Raw genomic sequence first — 25,753 nt, forward strand, 5'->3', positions numbered from 1 at the left:
TTGCTACAATATTAGGTGTGGCTAAATCTACAGTTTGGTACATCCTGAGAAAGAAGGAAAGCACTAGTGACCTCAACAATGCAAAAAGACCAGGACGCCCACAGAAAACAAGAGTGGTGGATGATCACAGAATAATAATCATGGTGAAGAGAAACGTCTTCACAACATCCACCCAAGTGAACAACACTCTCCGGGATGTATGTGTATCAAGAGACAATCTACCATAAAGAGAAGACTGCATGAAAAAAAATTCAATGCGTCCACTGCACAGTGCATGCCACTCATAAGCCTCAAGAATAAGAGGGATAGATTGGACTTTGCTTAAAAAAAAATCTTAAAAAACCAGCAGAGTTCTGGAAGAGCATTTTTTCGACAGATGAAACCAAGATCAACCTCTACAAGAATAATGGAAAGAAAAAAGTATGGTGAAAGCATGGTACAGCTCCAAAGCACACCACAACATCTGTAAAATACGGTGGAGGTAATGTGATGGCCGGTTATGTATGGCTGCCAGTGGCACTGGGTTCCTAGTGTTTATTGATGATGTGACACACGGATGAATTCTAGGGTTTTCAGAGACATACTGTGTGCACAAATGCAGCCAAATGCAGCCAAACTGATTGGTCGGCATTTCATAATACAGCTGAACAATGACCCAAAACATAAAGCCAAATCAGCCCAGGAGTTTATTGAAGCAAATAAGTGGACTATTCTTGAATGGCCAAGTCAGTCACCTGATCTCAACATAATAGAGACACTTTTCACTTGTTAAAGACTAAACTTCAGACAGAAAGGCCCAGAAACAAACAGCAACTGAAAACCCCTGCAGTAAAGACTGGCAGAGCATTACAACAGTGTCTGGTGATGGCCATGATTTTAAGACTTCAGGCAGTCATTGCCAACAAAGGGTTTTCAACCAAGTTTTAGAAACTAACATTTTATTTTCAAATATTTAATTTGTCCTATTACTTTTGAGCCCCTGAAATGAAGAGATTGAGTTTAAAAAATGCTTTAGTTCCTCTTATTTTTATGCAATCATTTTGTTCAACCCACTGAATTAAAGCTGAAAGCCTGAACATCAACTGCATCTGAATTGTTTTGTTCAAAATCCATTATGGTAATGTACAGAACAAAGATTTGAAAAATGTTGTCTCTGCCCAAATAGATATGGACCTAACTGTATATATACGTCCTAAGGTGCCTTCTCCCTTTCACCACACATGTCGACTGATCTGATCAGCAGAGACATGCAGCTAACAGGTAAGGGTGGATCTCTGATCCACCCCTGCTTATTAAAAAAGACAAAAATTGATGGCGCGTCCAACAAAAGCAATCACCATGAATCTATCAAAAAGTACTATGCACAAAAAGAGAAAAGAAGTGGGCCAAACAAAGGATCACCAAAGAATATAGACAATTATTTTATTCAAAGTTACAAAAAAACACACGTTAAAAACATTTAAAAATCCCATGAGCAAAAAATTTCCCACATAAGCTGCCTATAATAAGGTCAAAGTCCCCCTAAATATTTGATAAATGATCAAATACAATGCACACCAATTTTAACCAAATAGATTAGGATTTTTTTTTCCTGAATATTAATAAAAACTACCCATGCAAACAAATAGAAAAGTTCAATATACCTTAGTATCTTTTACAATAAGAAGTTTAAAGACCGCAATATAAAAAGAAAAATGATTCCACAAGTATTACTACAATTGAAAATTAAATCTGAATAAACAAAATGAGATTCAGAAGAGCCATGAATGACCAAAATTGCAAAAATTAGGAATCCTGTGTGAAGTAATAAACAAACCAAGGCTCAAAGAGTCATGAAAAGACAAAGGATAGTCATGGGTAGAAATAGGTTAAATGATGTGGATACCAGAATAGGACATAGGGGGTAGGACCCCATGTGTATCACCTCCAAAAATGAGGCTTTGTTAGTGGCAAATGCTGCATTTGAATCTCATTTTGTATATTCACAGTTCATTTTCAATTCTACTTATACTTGTGGAATTTTTTTTTTTATTTTAGATTTTTAGATTAGATTAGGTTTTTTCTTAGGTTTTAGATTAGGGTCTAATCTAGATTAGGTTTTAGATTAGGGTCTATTAATTGTTTATTGCATAAGATACTAAGGTATATTGAACTTTTCTATTGATTTGCATGGGTAGTTTAATTAATATTCAGATATTCTTTTTTTTCCTAATCTAGTTAAAATTGGCGTGAATTGTATTTGATCATTTATCAAATCTTTAGGGGGACTTTGACCTTATTATAGGCAGGTTATGTATGGAAAGTCCAATAAGGAAATTAGTAAAATTAATCAAAAATAAGTTTAAAAAATATGAAAAAATTATACAAATTGTCTCTCCAGGACTGGAGACAAACTCTAGCGCAGCGCCACCTATTGGAAGTAGCGATCCTAAAAGTTAAATGTGGATTTTTAACAATCCTTTACATATAACTTAGGATATATATGCCAGATCAGAATCCCAATTTGAATATTTTGCAGAGGGGCGTGGCAGCTATAAGTCCCCTTACTTGAAAGCAGCCAGACTGGCTTGCAAAGTCTCCATAAGGAGAATAGTGTTCCCCCGTGAAAAAATTATAAAAACTTAAAAGTTTAAATCACTCCTCTTTCGCCCATTGAAAAAAACCAAGTTAAAAAACTACACATATTTGGTATCATTGAGTTCAGAAATGCTCGATCTATAAAAATATAATATCAATTAATCTAAGCGATACAGAAATAAAAATGTAAACACCAGAATTACGTTTTTTTTGGTCACCGCTATATTTAATTATAATGCAATAATAGGTGATCAAAACATTGTCTATCCAAAAATAGTATAATTAAAAACATCATCTGGAGAATCAAAAAATAAACTGTCACTGAGCCCCATATCCTGAAAAATGAGAACGCAACAGGTCTCGGAAAATGGAGACAAAAGCACACATTTTTTGTGACACATTTCTGACATTTTTTTTACCACTTAAATAAAAGTAAATAAAAGTAAAACTACACGTTTGTTATCTACAAACTTGTACTGACCTGGGGAATCATATTGTTAGTTCAGTGTTAGTTAGTTCAGTTTTACCATGCAGTGAACATGGTAAATTAAACAAAAAACAATTGTGTAATAGCACTTTTTTGCAATTTCACTACACTTGGAAATTTTTTTTCCCATTTTCGAATACAATATAAGGCAGAATGAATAGTGTCATTCAAAAGTACAACTTGTCGAGCAAAAAACAAGCCCTCATATGGCTATAATCATGGAAAAATAAAAAAGTTATGACTCTTAAGAAATGGAAGAAAAAACAAAAACAAAAAATGGAAATTCGCCATGTGGTGAAGGGGTTGAAAAATATTACTGAGATAACAACAGGATGCCACCACAATATATACATGAAGGCCACTTATTTTCTTTTTATCTAAGAAAATGGTAGCCGTATTCAATTATGTGGTTTGCACAGTATACAAATATCTCTGTCTGAAGGAAAGGTATTTTTGAGAGTATACATGCTTCTTTTATTATATACGGTCATGGTTTTTGACCAAACATGGTGTGAATTAAGCCTAGCAAATGTGTGCTGGTCACAACGAAGGTGCGATGGTGACATTCTGACAGATGTGAAATACATATAAAAAACATACAACCAAATCAAGTGAAATGTCCATCATTTCACCTAATCATTTATTTATGATTATAATGAATAATCTCATGATAGTATGTAATTTTAGGAATTCCCTGGCTTCTGCACAAAAATTCTGATAAAAAGAAAATATTTTTTCCAACTTAAAATATAGAGAATTAGCCTAAAATAAAAGTGTTAACCTATACATTAGGCTATTCTTACAGTTTCACAATATCACAACGTTTTACCTAAAATCAAAGGCTCAACTTTTCCTTTGAACATCATACTTTCCATGCAGATGCAATATACCTATACAAGATAATGAGATGACTTGATACATGTTTTTACATCCCTCTTATATGTTTCTACTGATCCTACGTGAGTTACATTCTCTGTGATATAGTAACTGTAATCCATATTATGGTACTACATGTACCCATGGCTCCATTTACATAACGTTATTGGTTACGTCTTAAGGATATGTTGGGTTAGCCAGAAAAATATATCTTGTGGCATACTTAAAGATTTCTATAAGTCACAGATATGCTGAAAGAGTGTAGTTATATCATGTATGAAAGCTTTATATTGATGAAAAGTATAGTTTACCATAATAATCAATTGCCCCATAAACAATAGGAAAAAAATACTAATCTAATATAATATTTAGACTTAAAATGTGCTAAATAATAAATCATGGATCTTTAGACACTTTTGTCTAACGTTGTCTAACACCAATTGTTTAACTTCGCTTGCACTAATATTTTAATCTAACGTTTGGGCATAATATTGGTTCGTGTTGAAAAAACTGGGAGATTTTAGCTCTAAAGTAAAGAATTCTGAACGTACTTCATGGCATGATGTAAGCTGTAACGCAAGCTAAATAGAAGTAATTCAATGCTTTAATTATCCAACTTCTTATAGATTCATTCTAAATGTAAACCAAAATATGATCTTCAAATCTCAGCTTGCGCTTTACGATCCACTTTACTTTTCTTTCTGTACATGTACAACAATTATATATTTTTGCCAATTTATGATCATTTATTAAAAATCTTGCATTTTTATATTTCACCACAGATATTCAAATATGTTAACTCCGTACATGAATTCAGTACCTGCTGTGATAGCAAAGGCATCTGCCATCCACAATCCTATTATCTATGCCATCACTCATCCTAAATATAGGTATGCATGATTCCTAACACATCATGTCTGACTGGTTTGGTTTGATATATTTATACTATTCTGCTTTACTGAGATCATTTATTCTTAATATAATGCACTAGCAAAACAATAATCTTTAAACATCCATTAGAAATTTGCATTTTCAATATGGAATTGGAGATATATTTAAATAGGAGATATACTTAGTTATGTGAGTTTATATAGGTCTTTTGGAATTTTGGGTTTTCATTGTAAAGCTGTCTGTGTGTGTTTCTGGTTTCATCATTGAACTGATGTGAAAATTTTATGGAAATACCTTGAATTGTTACACAGGGCCTATCAGTTCTGTATCATGTTTTTACTCATCTACCTACTCAATGTTTCCTATCAATTCCAATCCAAAATTAGGATTTAATATCAACACTTAATTAGACATGATAATGTGCATTCAATCTAATTCTGTAAGTTGAGATAGCACCTTACTTGACTTCTAAAAGGTGGTTGGAACTTAAAGTAATCACTCACCCTTTTGAGTTGCTTTAGTTATTAATATGTGCATACAAGTGGCATAGAGGTGAAATTAGCCATACCTGTATGCTTCCTGAATGATGGGTCTGTCACGCTAGGTACAGGGAAGTACCAAGAAAATGGCGAAAGGGAAACCCTGTGTCTAGGAAGGGGGATATGGTGAACCCTGTCCAAACCTATCACTTGGCCATGGGTTCCCTCACTGCCCTAAATAGGTTCCAGAGCTATGTGCCGTACCAGATACTGACTTTAGGCTGACCCTGATTTGAGCTCTAGGTAGGGAGCAGATGGGATCATCAACACCACTAGGCACTAAAGGACACACAGGGATAACAAACAAGAGAAAACAAACAACCTATCTCTAGATGACTTAGTAAGAAGTTCAGTAAAGAGCAGCAACAATCCTACTGATGACTGCAACCCCCCTGCTTGTATCCAGAGCCTGTAAAGGAACTGAATATCACCAGCACAAGACCAGGGAAAATTACAGTATTTAAACCCAAGGGGAAATACAGATGACTAGCAGCTGAAGGGAAGAACAGCTCCTCTGGGTCCTAAAGGGAAAAGGATGCAAACCCAGCAGAGGAGATACCTAGTACACTGAATACTGACAGCAGGAATAATAGAAAGTTAGGGACCTTCTATAGCCGGATAACACAGGACTGTCTGTCACCCGTGACACACCTGTGACAGGGTTGTTTTGCAAAAATCATCTTTTATATCTGCTATCTTCCTGCCTATGATGCATTTGCTGACCGTTAGATGAGACTGCCTCCAGTCTTCATTATACAGGATTTCTCCTCCTCTTCTCTTCCCTTGTGTCTCTGTTACGTTAAGTGCATGGCTAGAAATCTTGTGCCTGCAAATTATGCCTGACATCTCTACCCTGCTACTTCACAGTGCAGGGGGGAGACGGCAGGCAGAATGAGTATGAGCAGGATTTACAGCTGTGGGCCTGACGTCACAGGGACTCTGAACATAACAGGGGCAAGAAACCTGTATAATGAAGGCAGGAGGTAGGCTTATCTCCCAGGCAGCACACGCTCCATAAGCCGAAAGATAGAAGATATAAAATAGGATTTTTTTAAAATGACCCATGATCCAGGAGGCACCCAGGTATGGCTAATTTACCTCTATGCTGCCTGTATGCCCATATTAATCACAAAAATACTCAATAGTTTGACAGTTTACCTTTAAAGGGGTATTCCCATCTCTAAGATCCTATCCAAGATGTATTAGGTGTAATAATAAGAATATTATCAAATACCTCCAATTAAAATTATAGTATAGTTTTCCTGATTAGCTATGTTAATTACGTCATGTGCAGACATGGCAGAAACTTAGGTATCCATGGTTATGACCACTAGCAACTAACTGTCCCTATATGCGTGGCCATAACCATGGATACCTAAGCTACTGTAATGCCCTGTATATGATGCAAGTGACATAGAATTTTAGAACTATATTACATTTCTAATTGGAGGTATTTGCTAATATTCTCATTATTACACCTACTACATATTGGGATACGATCTTTGATATAGGAATAACCATTTAAACGGTTTGGCCACTTTTTCTTTTAATTAAACGTTACCTGTTGGGTCCAAAAAAGCTATTAACTCCCACAAATAGGGTTAATCTGCAAGGTAATAGCATTATGAAGGTGTTGTTGTATTGAAAATGATTGTCTGGCGAGCCTGCATGACTTAAAGCCGGCGCCTCCTGGGAGGAATAAAGTTTATTTTCTCAATTTTGTAATGTATAGTAAAGACATGGCTGTAATACAGATTAAATTGATATCTATGGTGAAGAAATCCTCTTTGTGGTTCTTCTTTCTTCTTCTTTTTATTATTATTATTATTATTATTATTATTATTTATTTATAGAGCACCATTAATTCCATGGTGATGTACATGAGAAGGGGTTACATACAGAATACTTGTTTAATCAATATTTGAAGTTTTCTGCTAATTAGATTTTGGTGCACAGGGGCCGGCCTGTATTTCTTCACCAAAAGCATCAATGTAATCAGAATTACAGTGCCATTAAGGCCATATTTTTACTTTACATTACAAAATCATGCTAACAGCTACTCTTTAACCCCTTAACGACCGCGGGCCGTAAAATTACGTCCTAGTGGTCATAATGTTACTGCCCGCGGTGAGCCGGCGGCAGCATGCCGCGATCGGCGCACATCTCAGCTGATTTTCACAGCTGAGATGTGTGCCTGCTAGGCACGAGCAGAATCGTTATCTGCTCGTGCCGTTTAACCCCTTATATGGCGCTGTCAATATGTGACAGCGCCATTATAAGCGCGATCGCGGTAAACTTTTACTTACCGCCAGATACCGGAAGTCACGTGACGCGATCACGTGACTTCCGATAGTTGTCATGGTAGCACAGGGTCATGTGATGACTCCTGTTTTACACATGAATTGCTTTCACTTTCGCTGTGCCAGCGGCACAGCAAAAGAGAAAGAGAGCGTATCTGCTGTTTATAGCCCCCTAGGGGGACTAGTAAAATAAAAATAAAAAAGTTAAAAAAAGTTTTAAAAAAAACAAAAAAACCTAAAAGTTCAAATCACCCCCCATTCGCCCCATTGAAAATTAATTTTAAATTTATAAACATTAAATACTAATATTGGTAAATGAAGCCACGAAGCAGTCCATGAAATACTTCAGAACATTGTTCTTTACTCAATGATGGCTGACAGTGAGGAGACTTATAGCTATCATGCTCCTCTGAGAAATATGCAAATTGTCTCTTCAGGGAAGAAGGCGACAAACTCTACTGACGCCTATTGGAAGTAGCAATCTTAAAAGTTAAAAGTAACCCTTTAATGAGCCTTGTCATATGACTTAGGGGTACTTTGCATGCCGCGACATCGCTACTACGATATCGTCGGGGTCAAATCGAAAGTGACGCACATCTGGCGCCGGTAATGACGTCGCAACGTGTAAAACCTAGATACGCCGATAAACGATCGCAAAAGCGTCGAAAATCGGTGATCTGTGTAGCGTCGGTCATTTTCATAATATCACACCAATAGGAGATACGATGTTGTTCCTCGTTCCTGCGGCAGCACACATCGCTGTGTGTGAACCCACAGGATCGAGGAACATCTCCTTACCTGCCTCCACCGGCTATGCAGAAGGAAGGAGGTGGGCGGGATGTTTACGTCCCGCTCATCTCCATCCCTCCGCTTCTATTGGCTGCCTGACATGTGACGTCGCTGTGATGCCGCACGACCCGCCCCCTTAGGAAGGAGGCTGGTCGCCGGCCAGAGCGACGTCGCAGGGAAGGTAAGTGCGTGTGAAGCTGCCGTAGCGATAATGTTCACTACTGCAGCTATCACAAGATATGATGCTAGCGATGTCGCAACGTGCAAAGTACCCCTTAGGATTTATGCCAGATCAGAACCTCAATTTTCAGACACAGTGTTTCTGGTTAACGGCCCTCGTCAGTGCTAACTTAAAGAGTCACTTTTGACTTTTTGGATTGATACCTCCAGTAGGTGGCACTAGAGTTCGCTTCCTTCCTCTATGAAGAGACAATTTTCATATTTCCCAGAGGAGCATTGCAGCTATAAGTCTCCTCACTGGCAGTCAGAGTGGTTTGTCAGTTTTCCCCTTAGACCCCATTATAGCTTCTTATACAGGCAGATCAGATCTTATACTTTGCACTGACGAGGGGCAATCACCCCGAAACACCATGTCTGCAAATTGAGGTTCTGATCTGGCAAAAATCCTAAGTCATATGACAAGGCTTGTTAAAGGGTCACTTTTGACTCTTAGGATTGCTACTTCCAATAGGTGGTGTGACGCCCTGGACCCCCATAGGTCACAGTACACTAACATCACACACACACCCATTCCCCTGGGTAGGTGACACCAGTCAATCAAATCCTTGTTGCCACCCTCCAGGCTTGATGTCCACACCACGTAGGGCGGAGCCAGGCGGTTGACCCCACCCACCGAGGAGTTCACAGGCCTGGAGGCGGGAAAAGACAATGGAGTTTGTGGTAGGCAGTGAAAGTGAGAGGAGTGAAACTGTTGGTGTCTGGGTTGGAGCCCAGGCACGTTTAGCAAGGTCGGCAGACGGTGGTGGCCGTCTGCAGGAGTTGGTGTAGGTCAGCGGAACTGTAGGACCGGGGTCGGGCAGTGGCCCGCCGGTACCGAACAGGGGAGCAGATTGAAGCCAAGCACCAAGGCAGGGTACTCAGACCCCGACTAGGCTAGGAGTCGCTGAAAAGGTCAAATTATCTGATTGCGGTCTGAACCTCAGGGGTTCATTCCCACCTAAGTCCCGTCAGAAGGCAACAGCCCAACCCGTCCGGAAAAGTGCCACCGCCAAGGGCCAGAGATCCAAGGGCCAGCGCCTGCGGACAAATGGGCTCTCCCGACACGTACACACCGGGGAGCGGACTACCCGTAGGAAGCCATAGGAGTCAAAAACACTTACACGGGTGCAGGAAAACGAGAGCCATCATCAACCCGTCCGGGGAGAGTGAGAACACCGCAGCCGGCTGTGGGCCCCGTCCATCCAGCCGTTTGGTTTACCAGAGACTCTGTCCTTCTGTGTCTGAGTGAGTACAACAGTGCCATCCAGCACCGCGCAGCACCGCAACATTGCACCCGCGCCAACGCTGCCTCCCAACGCCCTACTCCCCAACCGGGGCCCCGGGACCAACAGCGCCTACCCACGGAGGGGTCAACACCTCAGCTGCTCTCCGCCATCGCTCCTGGGATTCCCTGTCACCAGCAGCGGTGGTGCCCACCATCACCACAACCCGTGGGCGTCGTCACGCCCGACATCCCAAATACCCACCAAAAACCTCCCCTTTTCACTCGTGGGCGAGGAGGCGCTGCTCGAGCCCCCGGGTCCGGCCCCTTGCTCGAGCCACCGAGGAGCAGAAGCACCGGACCCGAGCGCCAGCGATTCCAGACGAGTGTCGTTCCCACCCCTCCACCCGCAACAATTTGGCATCACGAACAGGATCCTACCTGTCTACTTACCAGTAGAAGTGCGCCTTGCAGTCCCCGGCGGCGGTGTCCGGCCGAAAAATTTGAAAATCCGCCATCTTGGGCGCAAAAGATCCCGCTCTAGTCGTATTCCCCGAGCAGGGAAGGCGCGAAGTTGAAGTCCCGCCCCCAGAAAAAGGATTTGCCAGAGAGAACCAAGGGGGGGCGGGTGAAGGCCTGTCTGATGTAACCGAGGGGATAAAGGGCAGGGATGCCAGAACTCAGCCATTCATCTGGTTCCTGGATAAGCACGCTGTAATATGTCTGCCCCGTCCGAGAGGCCCAAGATCCCGCAGCCCGCGCCCCAGAACAGCGGCCTGGCTGAAGGCCCAGACGATCTTGCTGTGTCACCGCTACCAAGCCGAGGTGCACCGCCTGATGGACCAATGGACAGCCGAAGTGGAGGAGCTGGCTACGGCCGCGTGGTCGTACGAGGTGGAGACCATTTTTGCGGAGCTGGTAGGTGACCCACGCCCCTATGTCCCTGAGAGACCGGCCGCTGCGGCTGAGGGACCTGGTCTGCCCCTGGCCCCACCCCTGGCCTCCCCCGTGGCCCGTGCTGGCCACCTGTGCTTCTTCGCTCGGCCCGCTGCCACTCCCATCGACAGCGGAGTCTGTGGCCCTAGCCCAGGAGGATGCGGATGCTGCCAGGACCGTGGGCCTGGAAGAGGGCACGGGATTGCCCGTAGAGGCTGAAAGAGTGGCCGACCCGGAGGTGCTGGCAGTGACCCCCAGTGTGAGAGCTGGCGGTGAGCGGCCCGCAGCTGAACGAAGGGCGGAATCCGGCCCGCAGGGTCCCATCATTAGCCTCGCCGAGATGAATAGCAGTGACTCAGGGCCCGACACGGAGCCGGTCTCGGAAGATGATGAGATCCCTGGCCTGTTCGACATGGAGGCCACGTACATCTCGCGGTGCGGGAATGATGGGTTCCGGATGGCCCTCTCCCGCCAACCCTGCTACGTGCTGGAGATGCTAGAGGGCGAGGAAGAGTCTACCTCGGAGGATGAGGCACCCCGCCCCAGCACAGAAAATGATGAAGAGGATGAATAAGGCAGCGGACCCCCGTTGCGGAACTGTTGTCCCCCGTTGGGACCCTAAGTTATGTTTCTCTTCAGGCAGCGCTGAGCTGTGAAGCGCCCATCCCAGTTGGGACTGATGTTGTCCCCTTTGTCACCGTTAACCCCTAAAAGCCCCTTCCCACATGAGAAATCATGAACATGGCTGAGAACTCGCAGGTCATCCACAAACTGGTGGGCTTGTAAATAATTCCGGGCTGGAGTTCCGTTAACCACCTCCGGAGAGGCAGGTTGGAGGAAGGACCCGCAGCAGAGCAGGCTGGGGTCCGGTCACCACCAGGACCGGTGACCATCCTCCTGGGTCAGAGGTCCCCCTGGACGTGGGGCCCCCTGAATGACAACCGGGTGCGAGACACCATACCCGTTCCCGCTTGGGCAACCTGAACCAGACTGTTTCCAGACTGGGGAAAAGGAATGCTGCCCGCTTCTTAGGGGCAGCATCAAGGTTTAGGTTGTTTGGGAGGGAAAGCGGAAGAACTGGGACCCGTCAGTTGTTATTAAAAATGTTTTATTACCGTTTGCAACGTTTGAAGTAATGCACCTCCCGTAAGGGAAGATCTGAAAAAAATATGCATACCATTTGTTTGTTTCCCTGTTATTTATGTTTTTCAGAAAATAAAACCGGTGATGGATGGGCAGCCCGCGGATGGTCTGCATTTAACAAAGGGGGAGTGTGACGCCCTGGACCCCCAGGGGTCACAGTACACTAACATCACACACACATCCCTTCCCCTTGGTAGGTGACACCAGTCAATCAAATCCTTGTTGCCACCCTCCAGGCTTGATGTCCACACCAGGTGGGGCGGAGCCAGGTGGTTGACCCCACCCACCGAGGAGTTCACAGGCCTGAAGGTGGGAAAAAACAGTGGAGTTTGTGGTAGGCAGTGAAAGTGAGAGGAGTGAAACTGTTGGTGTCTGGGTTGGAGCCCAGGCACGTTCAGCAAGGTCGGCAGATGGTGGTGGCCGTCTGCAGGAATGGTGTAGGTCAGTGGAACCGTAGGACCGGGGTCGGGCGGTGGCCTGCCGGTACCGAACCGGGGAGCAGATTGAAGCCAAGCACCAAGGCAGGGTACTCAGACCCCGACTAGGCTAGGAGCCGCTGAAAAGGTCAAATTATCTGATTGCGGTCTGGACCTCAGGGGTTCATTCCCACCTAAGTCTCGTCAGAAGGCAACAGCCCAACCCGTCCAGATAAGTGCCACCGCCAAGGGCCAGAGATCCAAGGGCCAGCGCCTGCAGGCAAACGGGCTCTCCCGAAACGTACACGCCGGGGAGCGGACTACCCGTGGGAAGCCATAAGAGTCAAATACACTTACACAGGTGCAGGAAAACGACAGCCACCATCAACCCATCCGGGGAGAGTGAGAACACCGCAGCCGGCTGTGGGCCCCATCCATCCAGCCGTTTGGTTTACAAGAGACTCTGTCCTTCTGTGTCTGAGTGAGTACAACAGTGCCATCCGGCACCGCTCTGCACCGCAACGTTGCACCTGCGCCCACGCTGCCTCCCCGCCTTGGCACCTGAACCTATACCTCCTCCCTACTCCCCAACCGGGGCCCCGGGACCAACAGCCCCTACCCACAGAGGTGTCAACACCTCAGCTGCTCTCCGCCAACGCTCCCGAGATTCCCCGTCACCAGCAGCGGTGGTGCCCACCATCACCACAACCCATGGGTGGCGTCATGACCGACATCCCAAATACCCACCAAAAACCTCTCCTTTTCACTCGTGGGCAAGGAGGCGCTGCTCGAGCCCCCGGGTCCGGCCCCGTGCTTGAGCCACCGAGGAGCAGAAGCACCAGACCCGAGCGCCAGCGATTCCAGACGAGTGGCGTTCCCACCCCTCAACCCGCGACAGTGGCACTAGAGTTTGTCTCCTTCCTCCCTGGAGAGACAATTTACTTAATGATGAAACTTCATTAAAGAAGGAAGCACTTACCTGACATATGGCGAACCCAAGACCAGCTACTTTGATGTTATAGCTACATTTACAGTAATTTTTGGGGGTTGAAGTTTTAGGAAAAGACTTAAATCAGTGACATCTCCGAAAAGTGGGAAAAGGTATTCAATATCATTCTGCTAATACTCTATAAAGATTGTATGACTATATGCTTAATTTTATACTCCTACTATTAGCAATAAACATTGCTGAAATGGTCAAACCACATACTATCATGCATTTACTTTAGGACATATTCTGAAAATATTAAAATATAGCTTAATTATTATTAGTCAAAAACCTATTAATAGCACTAAAGATAATGAAACCTTGGTAACATATTGGATAATATATCGTAATTGCATAGTCAAAAATATGTATTTTACTCAGGGTAACACCATCGTCCAATTTTGGAGAATGTACTTTGTTTACAACGCTGCCTTGCACAGCAGGTATCCACCTTATTGTCTGCCTGGAGTTCTGAAAATCTTTCTTGGCATCGCACCCAGAACAAAGACAATTGCTCATGTCTAACAGAATGAGAGATGAAACACCAAAAATCATGCTCATATAATTTCAATCTATTTGTTACCTTCTTAGGATAAAAGATTGTATCTTCTGATCTAAAAATATGAATCTTACTGTGAGAAAAAAAATAAGAATTGTACGCTGAATTACAGTTATTGAGGCAAGATCTCATGCCCATTAGAGCTTTCTACTTTTTGCTTAATCATGAAAGTAAATAAAATGAATTACGTAACTATTGGTGGAACATCAAATGAGCAATGTAGAAGTTCATAATCTTTACATATTATTTGGAATGGAGCCCCATTTAATTTATTTTGGGGTTCTGAATTCAATTATGTACTGGAAAGCTGAGAGCAAATACACAAATGTAAATTTTAACTTCATAATTCTCGAGAGATTGGTCATGTTCATGCTTAAAGGCGTTGTTCCCCTTCAATTAAATTTCTCCTCTATCTCCAGATTTCTATAAAAAATAAACCCCACTGTACTCATCTTCCCGGATCAACCGGCGAGTCTTCTACACAGTTCCTGGTGTCTAGTATAGACTGTGGCACTGACACATCAGGGAACTGCCCCTTTAAGATACTGATGACCTATCCATCGTATTAGTCAAATATCAAATCAGTGGAACACAACACCCGTCACCTGTGCTGATCAGCTGTTTATTTCTCTGGTCGCAGATGGATTTAAACAGTGAACAGAACCGAAAAACACAAATTCCTTCACTGTGTAGCAGCTGTTGCTGGGAACTACAGCTCAGGTCCTATTCACTTTATTAGAAGAGTCACTGCACCTGAGAACAGTCACTACATACAGTGCCTTGAAAATGAACTGATAGGTACCTACATTTGTTCACTTTACACCCAGAAACCTAAATGTATTTTATCGTGATTTTATGTGATATACTAACATTAAGTAGCAAGTCTTTGTGATGTGTAAAGGACATGACAAATGATTTTCTAAATATGTGAAATATATAAATCTAAAAATTGTGACGTGTATTTGTATTTGCCCCTCCCCTCCAGTCAATACTTTGTAAAACCATTTTTTGTTGCAATTACTGCTGCAAGCAAGTCTTTTGGCATATGTCTCTACCAGCTTTACACAACTAGAGTCTGAAATGTTTGCCTATTCTTCATTGTAAAATAGCTCTAACAGTGAAATTGGATGGAGAGCATGTGTGAACAATAATTTTCAAGTCTTACCACAGATTCTCAATAGGATTTAGGTCTGGACCTTGACTGGGCCACTTAAACACATGAATATGCTTCGATCTAAACTATTCTATTATAGCTCTGGCCATATGTTTAGCATTGATGTCTTCCAGGAAGGTGAACCTATGTCTCAGTCTCAAGTCTTTCGCAGCCAATGCCCTGTATTCAGCTCCATCCATCTTCCCGTCAACTCTTACCAGCTTTACTGTTAAAATAAACCCATCACCATCGTATGATGCTGCCACCACCATGTTTGACTGTAAGGATAGTGTTTGCAGGGTGATCTGCAGTGTTAGTTTACCACCACACATAGTGTTTTGCATTTAGCCCAGAAAGTTCCACTTTGTTCTCATCTGATCAGAGCACCTTCTTCTATCTGTGTCCTCTACATGTTTTTCGCACACTACAGTAGAAATTGGACTTTTTATGGCTTGGTTTCAAAAATGTCTTTCTTCTTGCCAAAATTGTTTAAAAGAACTGAAGTCCTCAGTGGTTGATACCTTTTAATGGCTAACTGAAAAGATGGTAATAATAGCAAGCTTTCGAGACTACTCAGGTCTCTTCATCAGGCATGGTATAACACAAAAGAGACCTGACCTGAGACCTGAGTAGTCTCGAAAGCTTGCTATTATTACCATCTTTTCAGTTAGCCATTAAAAGGTATCAACCACTTAGGACTTCAGTTCTTTTAAACAATTTTTTATCTCTACTGGCTAACACAGTACAAAGATATATTTTACCTTTCTTCTTGACACACTTTCATAAAGGCCAGACTTGTGCAGTATACAGCTAATATTTGTCCACGCATGTGGATCTCTGCAGCTCCTCCAGAATGACCGTGGGCCTCTTGGCTGCTTCTCTAATTAGTGCTCTCCTTTCTTGGGATGTTAATTTAGGTGGAAAGTTCTGTCTTGGTAGGTTTGCAGCTGTGTCATACTACTTCCAATTCTGGATGATAAATTGAACAATACTCAGTGAGATATTAATGGCTCGGGATATTTTGGATATTTTATTTTTCTATAACCTAACCCTGCTTTACTGTTCTTCACAACTTTATCCCTGACTTGTCTGGTGTGTTGTTTGGTTTTCATTATGCTGTTTTATCTATAATGTTCTCAAACAATCCTCTGAGGCCTTCACAGAACAGCAGTAGGTATAATGAAGAGAAATTACACACAGATGGACACAATTTACTAATATGGTGACTTCTGGAGGCAGTTGGTTACTCAGGATTTTACTTAATTAGTATCAGACCACAGGGGGCGGAATACAAATGCACGTCAATTTTTAGAGTGATATTATAGAAAAACATGTATCATTTCCTTTACACTTCACTAGAGATGAGCAGACCTGTGTATGTTCAGGTTCACCAGTTTCAGCCAGACTTTAGCTAAAAGTTTGTTTAGGGAACTTAACTTGTTCATGGAGCCCAAACTCCATAACGGGCTCTGCTTAAGTAACGAGTATAAGGGAAGGTAATGACTTTTTTTTAAAAAAACAGCATCTGAAAATGTTGTTCATATCCCCAGTGAGAGCCATTCAGAGACTGCAAGTGGCTCTCACTAGGCAGAGCACCGAGCGTACCCAAGCACTTTGGTGCGCAATCAAATGGTTAGCATAGGAACAGTACCCAAACTTGAACACAGACTTTTTTTTAAAAGACCATGTTCAAGTTCGAGCCCTAGACACCCAGTGTTTCAAATGGATCGTGGCCTTTACAGTTGGGGTTCACTCATCTCTACACTTCATAAATACTTGCTACTTTGTGTTGGTATATCACATAAAATCCCAATAAAATATGGAAAGTTCATAGGGTATGAATAATTTTTCAGGGTTCTGTAAATGGACAAATGGCTACTAAACTAATTTTATTTTCATTTGGACTATGTATGCATCAAAGGCTGTCAATTGACGGTACTATTTTTCTAGTCCATAACTTTGAAAGACTATGAGAGTGCAGAAATTATTTGCAATATTGACATAATTTTAATTTGTGACTGATATAAAACATTTTGTATCCTAGAATGGCTATTGCAAAGTACATTCCTTGCCTACGGTCAATACTTAGAGTAACTCGTAAAGACTCCAAGTCCTACAGCAGTTACCCATCAACTAGACGTTCTACTGTTACCAGCCACTGCAGTCAATCTTCTGATTTCAGTGGGCATCTAAAACTGAAGAGTCGTCTACCCTCCGTCTCAGACAGTGAATCAGTAAGAACTTTTAAATGAACTTTTTTCTGCCGTTTACAGTTTCATCTATTTGCATTCTATATTAGTGGTTTAAATGTAAGAAACCTATATGAGCCACACTTGATTGCAAACATCCCAAGTCAGTAGATGTTTTCTACTCTTACAGGTTTGTATTAATAATGTATTCAAGAAAATACTGCTAATAATCTAAGCTTTGAGCCTTTGAAATAAAAAAAACCCCTGCATTGCTGCTATATCTCGAAGGACTGAGTTGGTCATCACTAAAGGCTACAATGCTTACCACATTAAAGGGAACCTGTCAGGTGCAATATGCACTCAGAGCCACAGGCAGTTCTGGATGCATATTGCTAATCCCTGCCTAGCAGTCCCTGTATGCACTAGCATAGATAAAGAGATCTTTCGCAAAAAGTATTTCTAAAGATAATATATTATATGCTAATGAGCGCAGGAACTAGTCCCAAGGGCGTTTCTCCCCTTAGTTAGTCGGCCCACATATCATGGTAGCACTCCCCTGTAGGCTTACTAACATGCTAATTAATACACAGCGACGCCGCACATACCTCACTGTTCTTGGCAGCCAACGGAGGATGGATTCGCCCTGGGCATGATCCGGAGTCCTCATTAATTTTTGTCATGCGCACTCTACCTTACTGAAGCCAGGAAGCTTACACCCAACATCAATTTAGTGTGCATGATCGGAAGCCTCAGGTACTCCGGATCATGCGCACTGCGCATCCATCCTCCACCGGCTGCCATGAACCCAAGCACTCAAATGACAAGGAGAGGGATAATTCATGCAAGTGTTTTTTATTATTGACAAACTGCAAAAAAACATGTGAACCCTAACAGAAGCAACACCAATGTTTCGGTTGTGACACCTTTATCAAGGTTGTTCTTCAGTGGAAGGATGCTATGAAACACGGGTCACCTGGACTACCGTCACTGAAGTTTAGACTGAGAGTATCAAATTTTGCAGTAAACTTTGTCAAAGTGGTGATGGGAAGCTGTGACAGAGCAGAGATAAGGGGAAGAAGACGCCTTGCAGAAGTCCTGAAAGAGCTGAAACAGCAGTGCTGTGCTTGGCATTCTCTTGATGAGATTCAAGAGGTGTTCACCGGAAATGGTTTTCACTTCACAGGTGTGCCCTGTTAGGTTTAATAAGTGGGATTTCTTACTTTATAAATGGGGTTGGGACCATCAGTTGTGTTGTGCAGAAGTTTGGTGGATACACAGCTGGTAGTCCTACTGAATAAACTGTTAGAATTTTATTATGGCAAGAAAAAAGAAGCTAAATAAAGAAAAACGAGTGGCCATCATTACTTTAAGAAATGAAGGTCAGTTAGTCAAAAAAATTGGGAAAACCTTGACAGTGTCTCCAAGTGCAGTGGCAAAAACCATCAAACGCTACAAAGGAACTGGCTCACATGAGGACCACCCCAGGAAAGGAGGACCAACAGTCACCTCTGCTGCGGAGGCTAAGTTTATCCGAGTCACCAGCCTCAGAAATCACAGGTTAACAGCAGCTCAGATTAGAGACCAGGTCAGTGCCACACACAGTTCTAGCAGCAGAGACATCTCTAGAACAACTGCTAGGAGGAGACTTTGTGCAGCAGGCCTTCATGGTAAAATAGCTGCTAGGAATCCACCGCTAAGGACAGGCAACAAGCAGAAGAGACTTGTTTGGGCTAAAGAACACAATGAATGGACGTTAGACCAGTGGAAATCTGTGCTTTGGTCTGATGAGTCCAAATTTGAGATCTTTGGATCCAACCACCGTGTCTTTGTGCGACACAGAAAAGGTGAACGGATGGACTCTACATGCCTGGCTCCCACCGTGAAGCATGGAGGAGGAGGTGTGATGGTGTGGGGGTGCTTTGCTGGTGACACTGTTGGGGATTTATTCAAAATTGAAGGCATACTGAACCAGCATGGCTACCACAGCATTTTGCAGCGGCATGCTATTCCATCCAGTATGCGTTTAGTTGGACCATCATTTATTTTTCAACAGCAGGACAATGACTCCAAACACACTTCCAGGCTGTGTAAGGGCTATTTGACTAAGAAGGAGAGTGATGGGGTGCTATGCCAGATGACCTGGCCTCCACAGTCACCAGACCTGAACCCAATCGAGTTGGTTTGGGGTGAGCTGGACCGCAGAGTGAAGGCAAAAGGGCCAACAAGTGCTAAGCATCCCTGGGAACTCCTTCAAGACTATTGCAAGACCATTTCCGGTGACTACATCTTGAAGCTCATCAAGAGAATGCGAAGAGTGTGCAAAACAGTAATCAAAGCAAAAGGTGGGTACTTTGAAGAACCTAGAATATAAGACATATTGTCAGTTGTTTCACACTTTTATGTTAAGTATTTCATTCCACATGTGTTAATTCATAGTTTTGATGCCTTCAATGTGAATCTACAATTTTCAGAGACATGAAAATGAAGAAAACTCTTCGAATGAGAAGGTGTGTCCAAACATTTGGTCTGTACTGTATATATATATATATATATATATATATATATATATATTCGGGCTGTAACCGGTGTTATATATACAGTACACTCACTGTGAAGGCATCAATAATCAGCATAACAGCAGAAAAAACGCAGCCTCACTTACTTATTGTCAGTCAATTCCGTAATTGTCCTGACGATAAAGGGGCACCAGAGGGTTGTTTCCTGACAAAACTTCTCAGCACGTGATTTGTGTTACACCTGCAAGGGTTCATTTATCTCACTTAATCCAGCACTCAACCTCTGTTACATCTGTCAAGTGAGCATAAATCACACCCCAATACAGTCTACACACCCCGGTAACACAACACACTGCCACCACTCATCAAACACACTGGGTGATGAATCCCCAAAATACTACTGTCTGACAATCAACAGGATCACACACTTGATGTAAAGTTATGTATTCTCTCACTTCCATTAGTTACAGGTAGAGATAAGTGGATCTGACAACATTTGAATTTAATAGCCCACATTTTAATGGGAAATTCAACTTGCAGCAAAGTTTTCTCCATTAACTGAATGTTCCCTATTAGGCTCTGGGGTTCCTAGACCATAACAGATGTAACAGGTAGCAAATAAAGAAACCCTTAGTACTCACCTCACTGTCCAGACTTCAGGAGTGCGTCTTTCCACTGTTGCTTGTCAGTGTCTTCCCTCTAGAACAGGACTTTCAGAAGTCTGGTTCTAGGGTGAAGGCACCAGGCCAGGGCTTGGAGTTTACAGCACGTCAAAACGACAAGACGTGTACTGCACAAACATGTGATTGCGTAAACAAGAGGCCCTGAGGACTGGGAATTAGGCGACTATTTTTTAAAGAGGCAGTCCACTACTTTTACAATGATGGCTTATTTTTCAAATAGGTAACCAATGTCTGATCGGCTGCTTTCGACACCCCGCCCCCCTGGTGATCAGACAGTAGTCAGTGCTGGTGGCGGCAACAGGTGGCCAGACATGCTCATTTCCAGAGTTGCCCCATCTTCTGATAATGACCGCAGCCGGGTACTGCACATCCACCTCCTATTCATTTCAGTGGGAAGCGGATGTGCAGTACACTGCCATGGTCACTATCAGTTGATGGGGCAGCTCTAGAACTGAGCATTTCAGTCTGCCTGCTGCCATCGCTGGCAACAAGAACAGCTGATTGGCAGAGGTGACGGGTGTCAGACCATGGCTGATCAAACATTGATTATCTATCATATTGATAAATCAACAGTGTCAGTCAATTCATGATCAATAAAAGTCTTTTTTTGCAATCAGCTTCTTGAATAATTGTGTATTTGATGTCTATGGTGTATTTATTACAGGGTTGGACGGATACTGAAGCAGATAGTATGAACTCCAGGCAAGCTAGTAGGCAAGTTTCCTATGAGATGAGCAAAGACACAACTGACAGCAATGACTTGAAATCCAAAGCCAAGCTGAAAAGTCATGATTCTGGCATTTTTGAAAAGGTAAAACCAATTTTTAAATTCCTGTATGCAATTTTAATCATCCTTTGGTATAGTAGCAGACACAGATGAAAGAGGGCTCCTCTAAAAGAACAGTACATCAGCCCCTCTTTGTGTTTATGACAGGGCCTGCTTGTTGATTTGAAGGTGAAAGTGTGCCCCCTTATGTCTTGGGCCCCTGTGCGTCTGCACATGTTGCACCAATGATATGTCTTCAGTAGACTATTTCAACCATGTATGTTATGTTTTCTCTTTTATTATTTGTGTCTTATTGTTGATAAAGCAATTTTTTTCACAAAGTCTTGGATTTTTCTGAAACTTAAAATAATTTAATGTTCTTCTTACCTATTGAATGAGCAGTGTGATGCTAGTCACCACTCACGGACAAGCTGTGAGGAAGGGTAATCAAGAAGTCTGGGGTCAGCTACCATCATCATAAATAAGGGGTTAGGGTACCGTCACACTTTAGCGACGCAGCAGCGATCCCACCAGCGATCTGACCTGGTCAGGATCGCTGCTGCGTCGCTACATGGTCGCTGGTGAGCTGTCAAACAGGCAGATCTCACCAGCGACCAGTGACCAGCCCCCAGCCAGCAGCGATGTGCAAGCGACGCTGTGCTTGCACGGAGCCGGCGTCTGGAAGCTGCGGACACTGGTAACTAAGGTAAACATCGGGTATGGTCACCCGATGTTTACCTTAGTTACCAGCGCACACCGCTTAGCTTAGTGTGTGCAGGGAGCAGGAGCCGGCACTGGCAGCGTGAGAGCTGCGGAGGCTGGTAACGAAGGTAAATATCGGGTAACCACCTTGGTTACCCGATGTTTACCTTGGTTACAGCTTACTGCAGGCTTTCAGATGCCAGCTCCTGCTCCCTGCACATTCAGGATTGTTGCTCTCTCGCTGTCACACACAGCGATGTGTGCTTATCAGCGGGAGAGCAACAATAAAAAATCGAACCAGGGCAGTGTGTAATGAGCAGCGATCTCACAGCAGGGGCCAGATCGCTGCTCATTGTCACACACAGCGAGATCACTAATGAGGTCACTGCTACGTCACAAAAACCGTGACTCAGCAGCGAACTCAGTAGCGATCTCGCTGTGTGTGAAGTACCCTTAAGACAAAAGTGCAGTTAGGTCACAGTCTGAGATCAAATTTCCAGGAAGATAGCGGATCAATACAAAAAGGCTATTCAAAACGGATGTTCAGAGGCATGGTCCAAGGTCAGGCAGCAATAGATGAGTTACAGAGCACTGGAAAATAAGGCACACATACAACACTGAGCTAAGGCTATGACTGGCAGTAATCAGAGACTGACAGCCAGCTAATTAGTCAGGTTATCACTCAGAACATGAGACACCTAGAGGAATCCCAGCACACCAAGGCCCTGATTAGGTGGCTGGACTGTCTCACAATGCTGACAAGTCAGCACGTCCCAACCTCAGATTGGATGGCTGAGCTGTCCTTAACAATACAGACAGCTCAGCATGCCTCTGTCTCAGATTGGACGGCTGAGCTGTCACTCACAATATGTACAGCTCACCATGACCCTGATTCTATAGGATGGTTGAACTGTCTCTTACCGTGTCCGAGAAACACTGAGTAGAGGAATTGTGAAAAGAGGCATATTTATAAATTTCGATCATGTGATTGCAATGGGATCACAATTAGTGGTCTTGACTCATGTTGGCTTCCTCCAGTTTTTTTTAATGTTAGAACCAATGTAGGGATCCCCACTGGATTCTATAATTTTAGCAAACAGAGAGAATTAAACCAACTTTTAAGAAATGATGGTAAACAAGCACCAAGTCCCACTGGCCCACATAGATAAGAATGTAATCGTACTAACTAACATTGAAAGAGAACCTTCCCACTTTAATATTTGCTATATAGTCCCTCACTGCTAGATAATCCTGCTAGATAATGCACAATGAATATTTCCCATTTATAGAATTTTACTAAATGTTGTCATTTCTTTGAATATAAATTACTATCGCTTAGCAAGTATCGTTTCATATTATAACACATATTCATTTATGAATAGTAAAAAATGTACAAGGACTTAATATTAATCACCAAATTTGTTTTTTGTAGAATTCAGTGGATGCAGATGACATTTCATTGGTTGAAATTGGCCCATCAGATCGTAGCTCTCCACACTCGGTAAGTTGTTTACATCACATTAAACATATTGTTAAAAATCCCATCATTACAAAATTGATGAGCACCTACAAATTAAGGGCAAACAATATGTAAAAATATAACAAGGTACTTTGATATAAAATAAATAAGCGTTTAAAGGGAATCTGTCAGAAAATTTTTGCTACCTTATCTGACAGCAGCATGATGTAAGCAAAGAGATCCTGAATCCAATAATCTATCACTTAGATTACTGGGTGCATTTTGACACACTCAAAGTTTTTAGATTTAGAAATGCAGCAGAGCTGAGAGAGCTGCCACCGCCCACACAAGGCTCTGTCTATAGACAGAAGCTACTTATCAGAGTGGGGCAATGTGTCAGTCAATTGCCCACACATGCTGGTAACACCAATGATTGTTACAGAAATTGGTGTATAAATTCCAGCATCAAATCCGCATCTCTTCGCAAAAATAAAGCATTTTTTTGCCAGAAAATGCAGGTCTCATTAAACTCAATGAGTTTATCTAACGTGAGGTCACTAAGTCCAATGAGTTCACCTCATGTGAGTTTACCTGCGGTCTCAGGTGGGATCGCGTTGGAACTTCCAGCTGTGACTGCAGTAGAGTTACAGCCTTTCAACAAGCTTTATTCAGGTGACAAACCCAAACAGGAATCAGACATACAGTCAAAAGTCTATGTTTGTTGTTCAGCATCGAACACAAGGTGTTTTGTATGGACATCAAACTTTACAGTTCGGGTTCGCTCATCCCTCCCCAACACTTATCCTGATCTCCAAGCTGTACTCCAAAATAAGCCAGGTATTCACAAAGCCAGGTATATTCACGAAGTATGTGATATTTCTTTTTTGTTTTTCAACCATGTATTCTCCATAGATGTAGCAGAATACATCAGGTTGTTGATGCAGGCTCTTCTTGATGAAGACTTAATTTTTACATTTATTTATATACCTAATAAGACAGATCTTTAGGTGCATAAACCAAGCCATAGTTAATACACTTTTACTTTAGCGGACTTCTTTCCTCAGCAAATTCACAGTAGAATTTTGGCTTCAAAAAGTCACTTTTATAGAATTTTAAGCCTGCAAATCGAAATGCAAAATAATTATATTGGATATTTCATTACCTAAGACACTATTAAAGAGTCAAAACACAGACCAAAAGCTATTGCATTTGTTATTGCACACAAGTTGCATTGAGTTCTCCAGTACTGGAGCTTCCTTTTTCAGCCATCTTTGTCCTCCTTCTTCTGAAGCCTGAGTGCTATGATCCGGTAACCATGGAAGATTACAAAAAACACCCATTAGTGAAAAACACCAAGAAACAGAAGTAGTTGGAACCTGGGCTGACAGCAATCCCCTGACTATCAGACAACACTAGAAATAGCCGTGGAGCATTCCTAAAAACCTAGACACCACCTAGACGCCTCACAGAATGAAATGAGGAAATCTACCTTGTCTCGGAGCAGTCCCCAAAGGAGTAGGTAGCCCCCCACATATAAAGATTACGGTGATATAGAAATACACAGTACTCAGACAGGAAAAATAGAATTAGCAAAGGTGAGGCCCAACGAACTTGATACAAAGCAAAGGAAAGGAACTGATTGTGGTCAGTGCAAAATCCCTATAGAAAAATAACAAACTCCTGATAGTTAAAAAGGCCCTGGAGGTCATACGTCCTCACCCCCACTATATCAGGTACTCCTATAAATAATGGGAGAGACTAAAAACCAAAAAAGAACACAAAAATAGAGAGGAGCAAATAATCAAATCAGACAGGGATAAAAATCCCTTTTCCTGGAGAAAAGCCAGCACAGGGGAAACCCCCATGCTCACAACACAATTGAAACAAAGCTTCACCTGCAAGAAAACAGATACACAGCAAAACAAGAAAAAACAACACCCTAAGATGTAAACAAGAAAGCAAGGCAAAACTGAAACTTATCTGCAGAAGCCTTGCTCAGGGATACAGGGAAGGACAAATCTCCAGGCCTGGAACAGAGACAGGGAATATACAATTATAGCCGGCGAAAGCCGGGCTGAAAGTGCTCTCCTATATAGACCAGACTTGTCTGCAAAAGGACTTCCCCAATTCCCAATTAACGCCGACACCTGTCTGAGTCAATGGCTCAGATTTAGCTCCACTACCATTCCTGGCCACTAGAGGGAGTTTCAGAACAGCACCAACACAGACGACGTTCACAACACCTGGGTGCATGATGCATCCTACTTCATCCACACAAGCCGACACTACAGGCGCACTTTGATCTGCCCTGAGCAGAGCAAATCAAAGTATTGTAGTGCGCCT

At 42.7% G+C, this 25,753-nt stretch overlaps 1 protein-coding gene across 1 annotated transcript in view; it reads left to right on the plus strand.

The window, feature by feature from the left end:
* OPN4 (opsin 4) overlaps window positions 1-25,753 on the plus strand; it is a 215,802-nt gene that overhangs the window by 139,152 nt on the left and 50,897 nt on the right. Inside the window, exons 7-10 of the mRNA XM_075347269.1 lie at window positions 4,723-4,830; window positions 17,140-17,329; window positions 21,148-21,294; window positions 23,384-23,452. Of these exons, the coding sequence (XP_075203384.1) occupies window positions 4,723-4,830; window positions 17,140-17,329; window positions 21,148-21,294; window positions 23,384-23,452 (514 nt within the window). The remainder of the gene's footprint in view (window positions 1-4,722; window positions 4,831-17,139; window positions 17,330-21,147; window positions 21,295-23,383; window positions 23,453-25,753) is intronic.

The sequence above is a fragment of the Anomaloglossus baeobatrachus genome, chromosome 5, assembly GCF_048569485.1.
Source record: "Anomaloglossus baeobatrachus isolate aAnoBae1 chromosome 5, aAnoBae1.hap1, whole genome shotgun sequence".
Classification (NCBI taxonomy): domain Eukaryota; kingdom Metazoa; phylum Chordata; class Amphibia; order Anura; family Aromobatidae; genus Anomaloglossus; species Anomaloglossus baeobatrachus.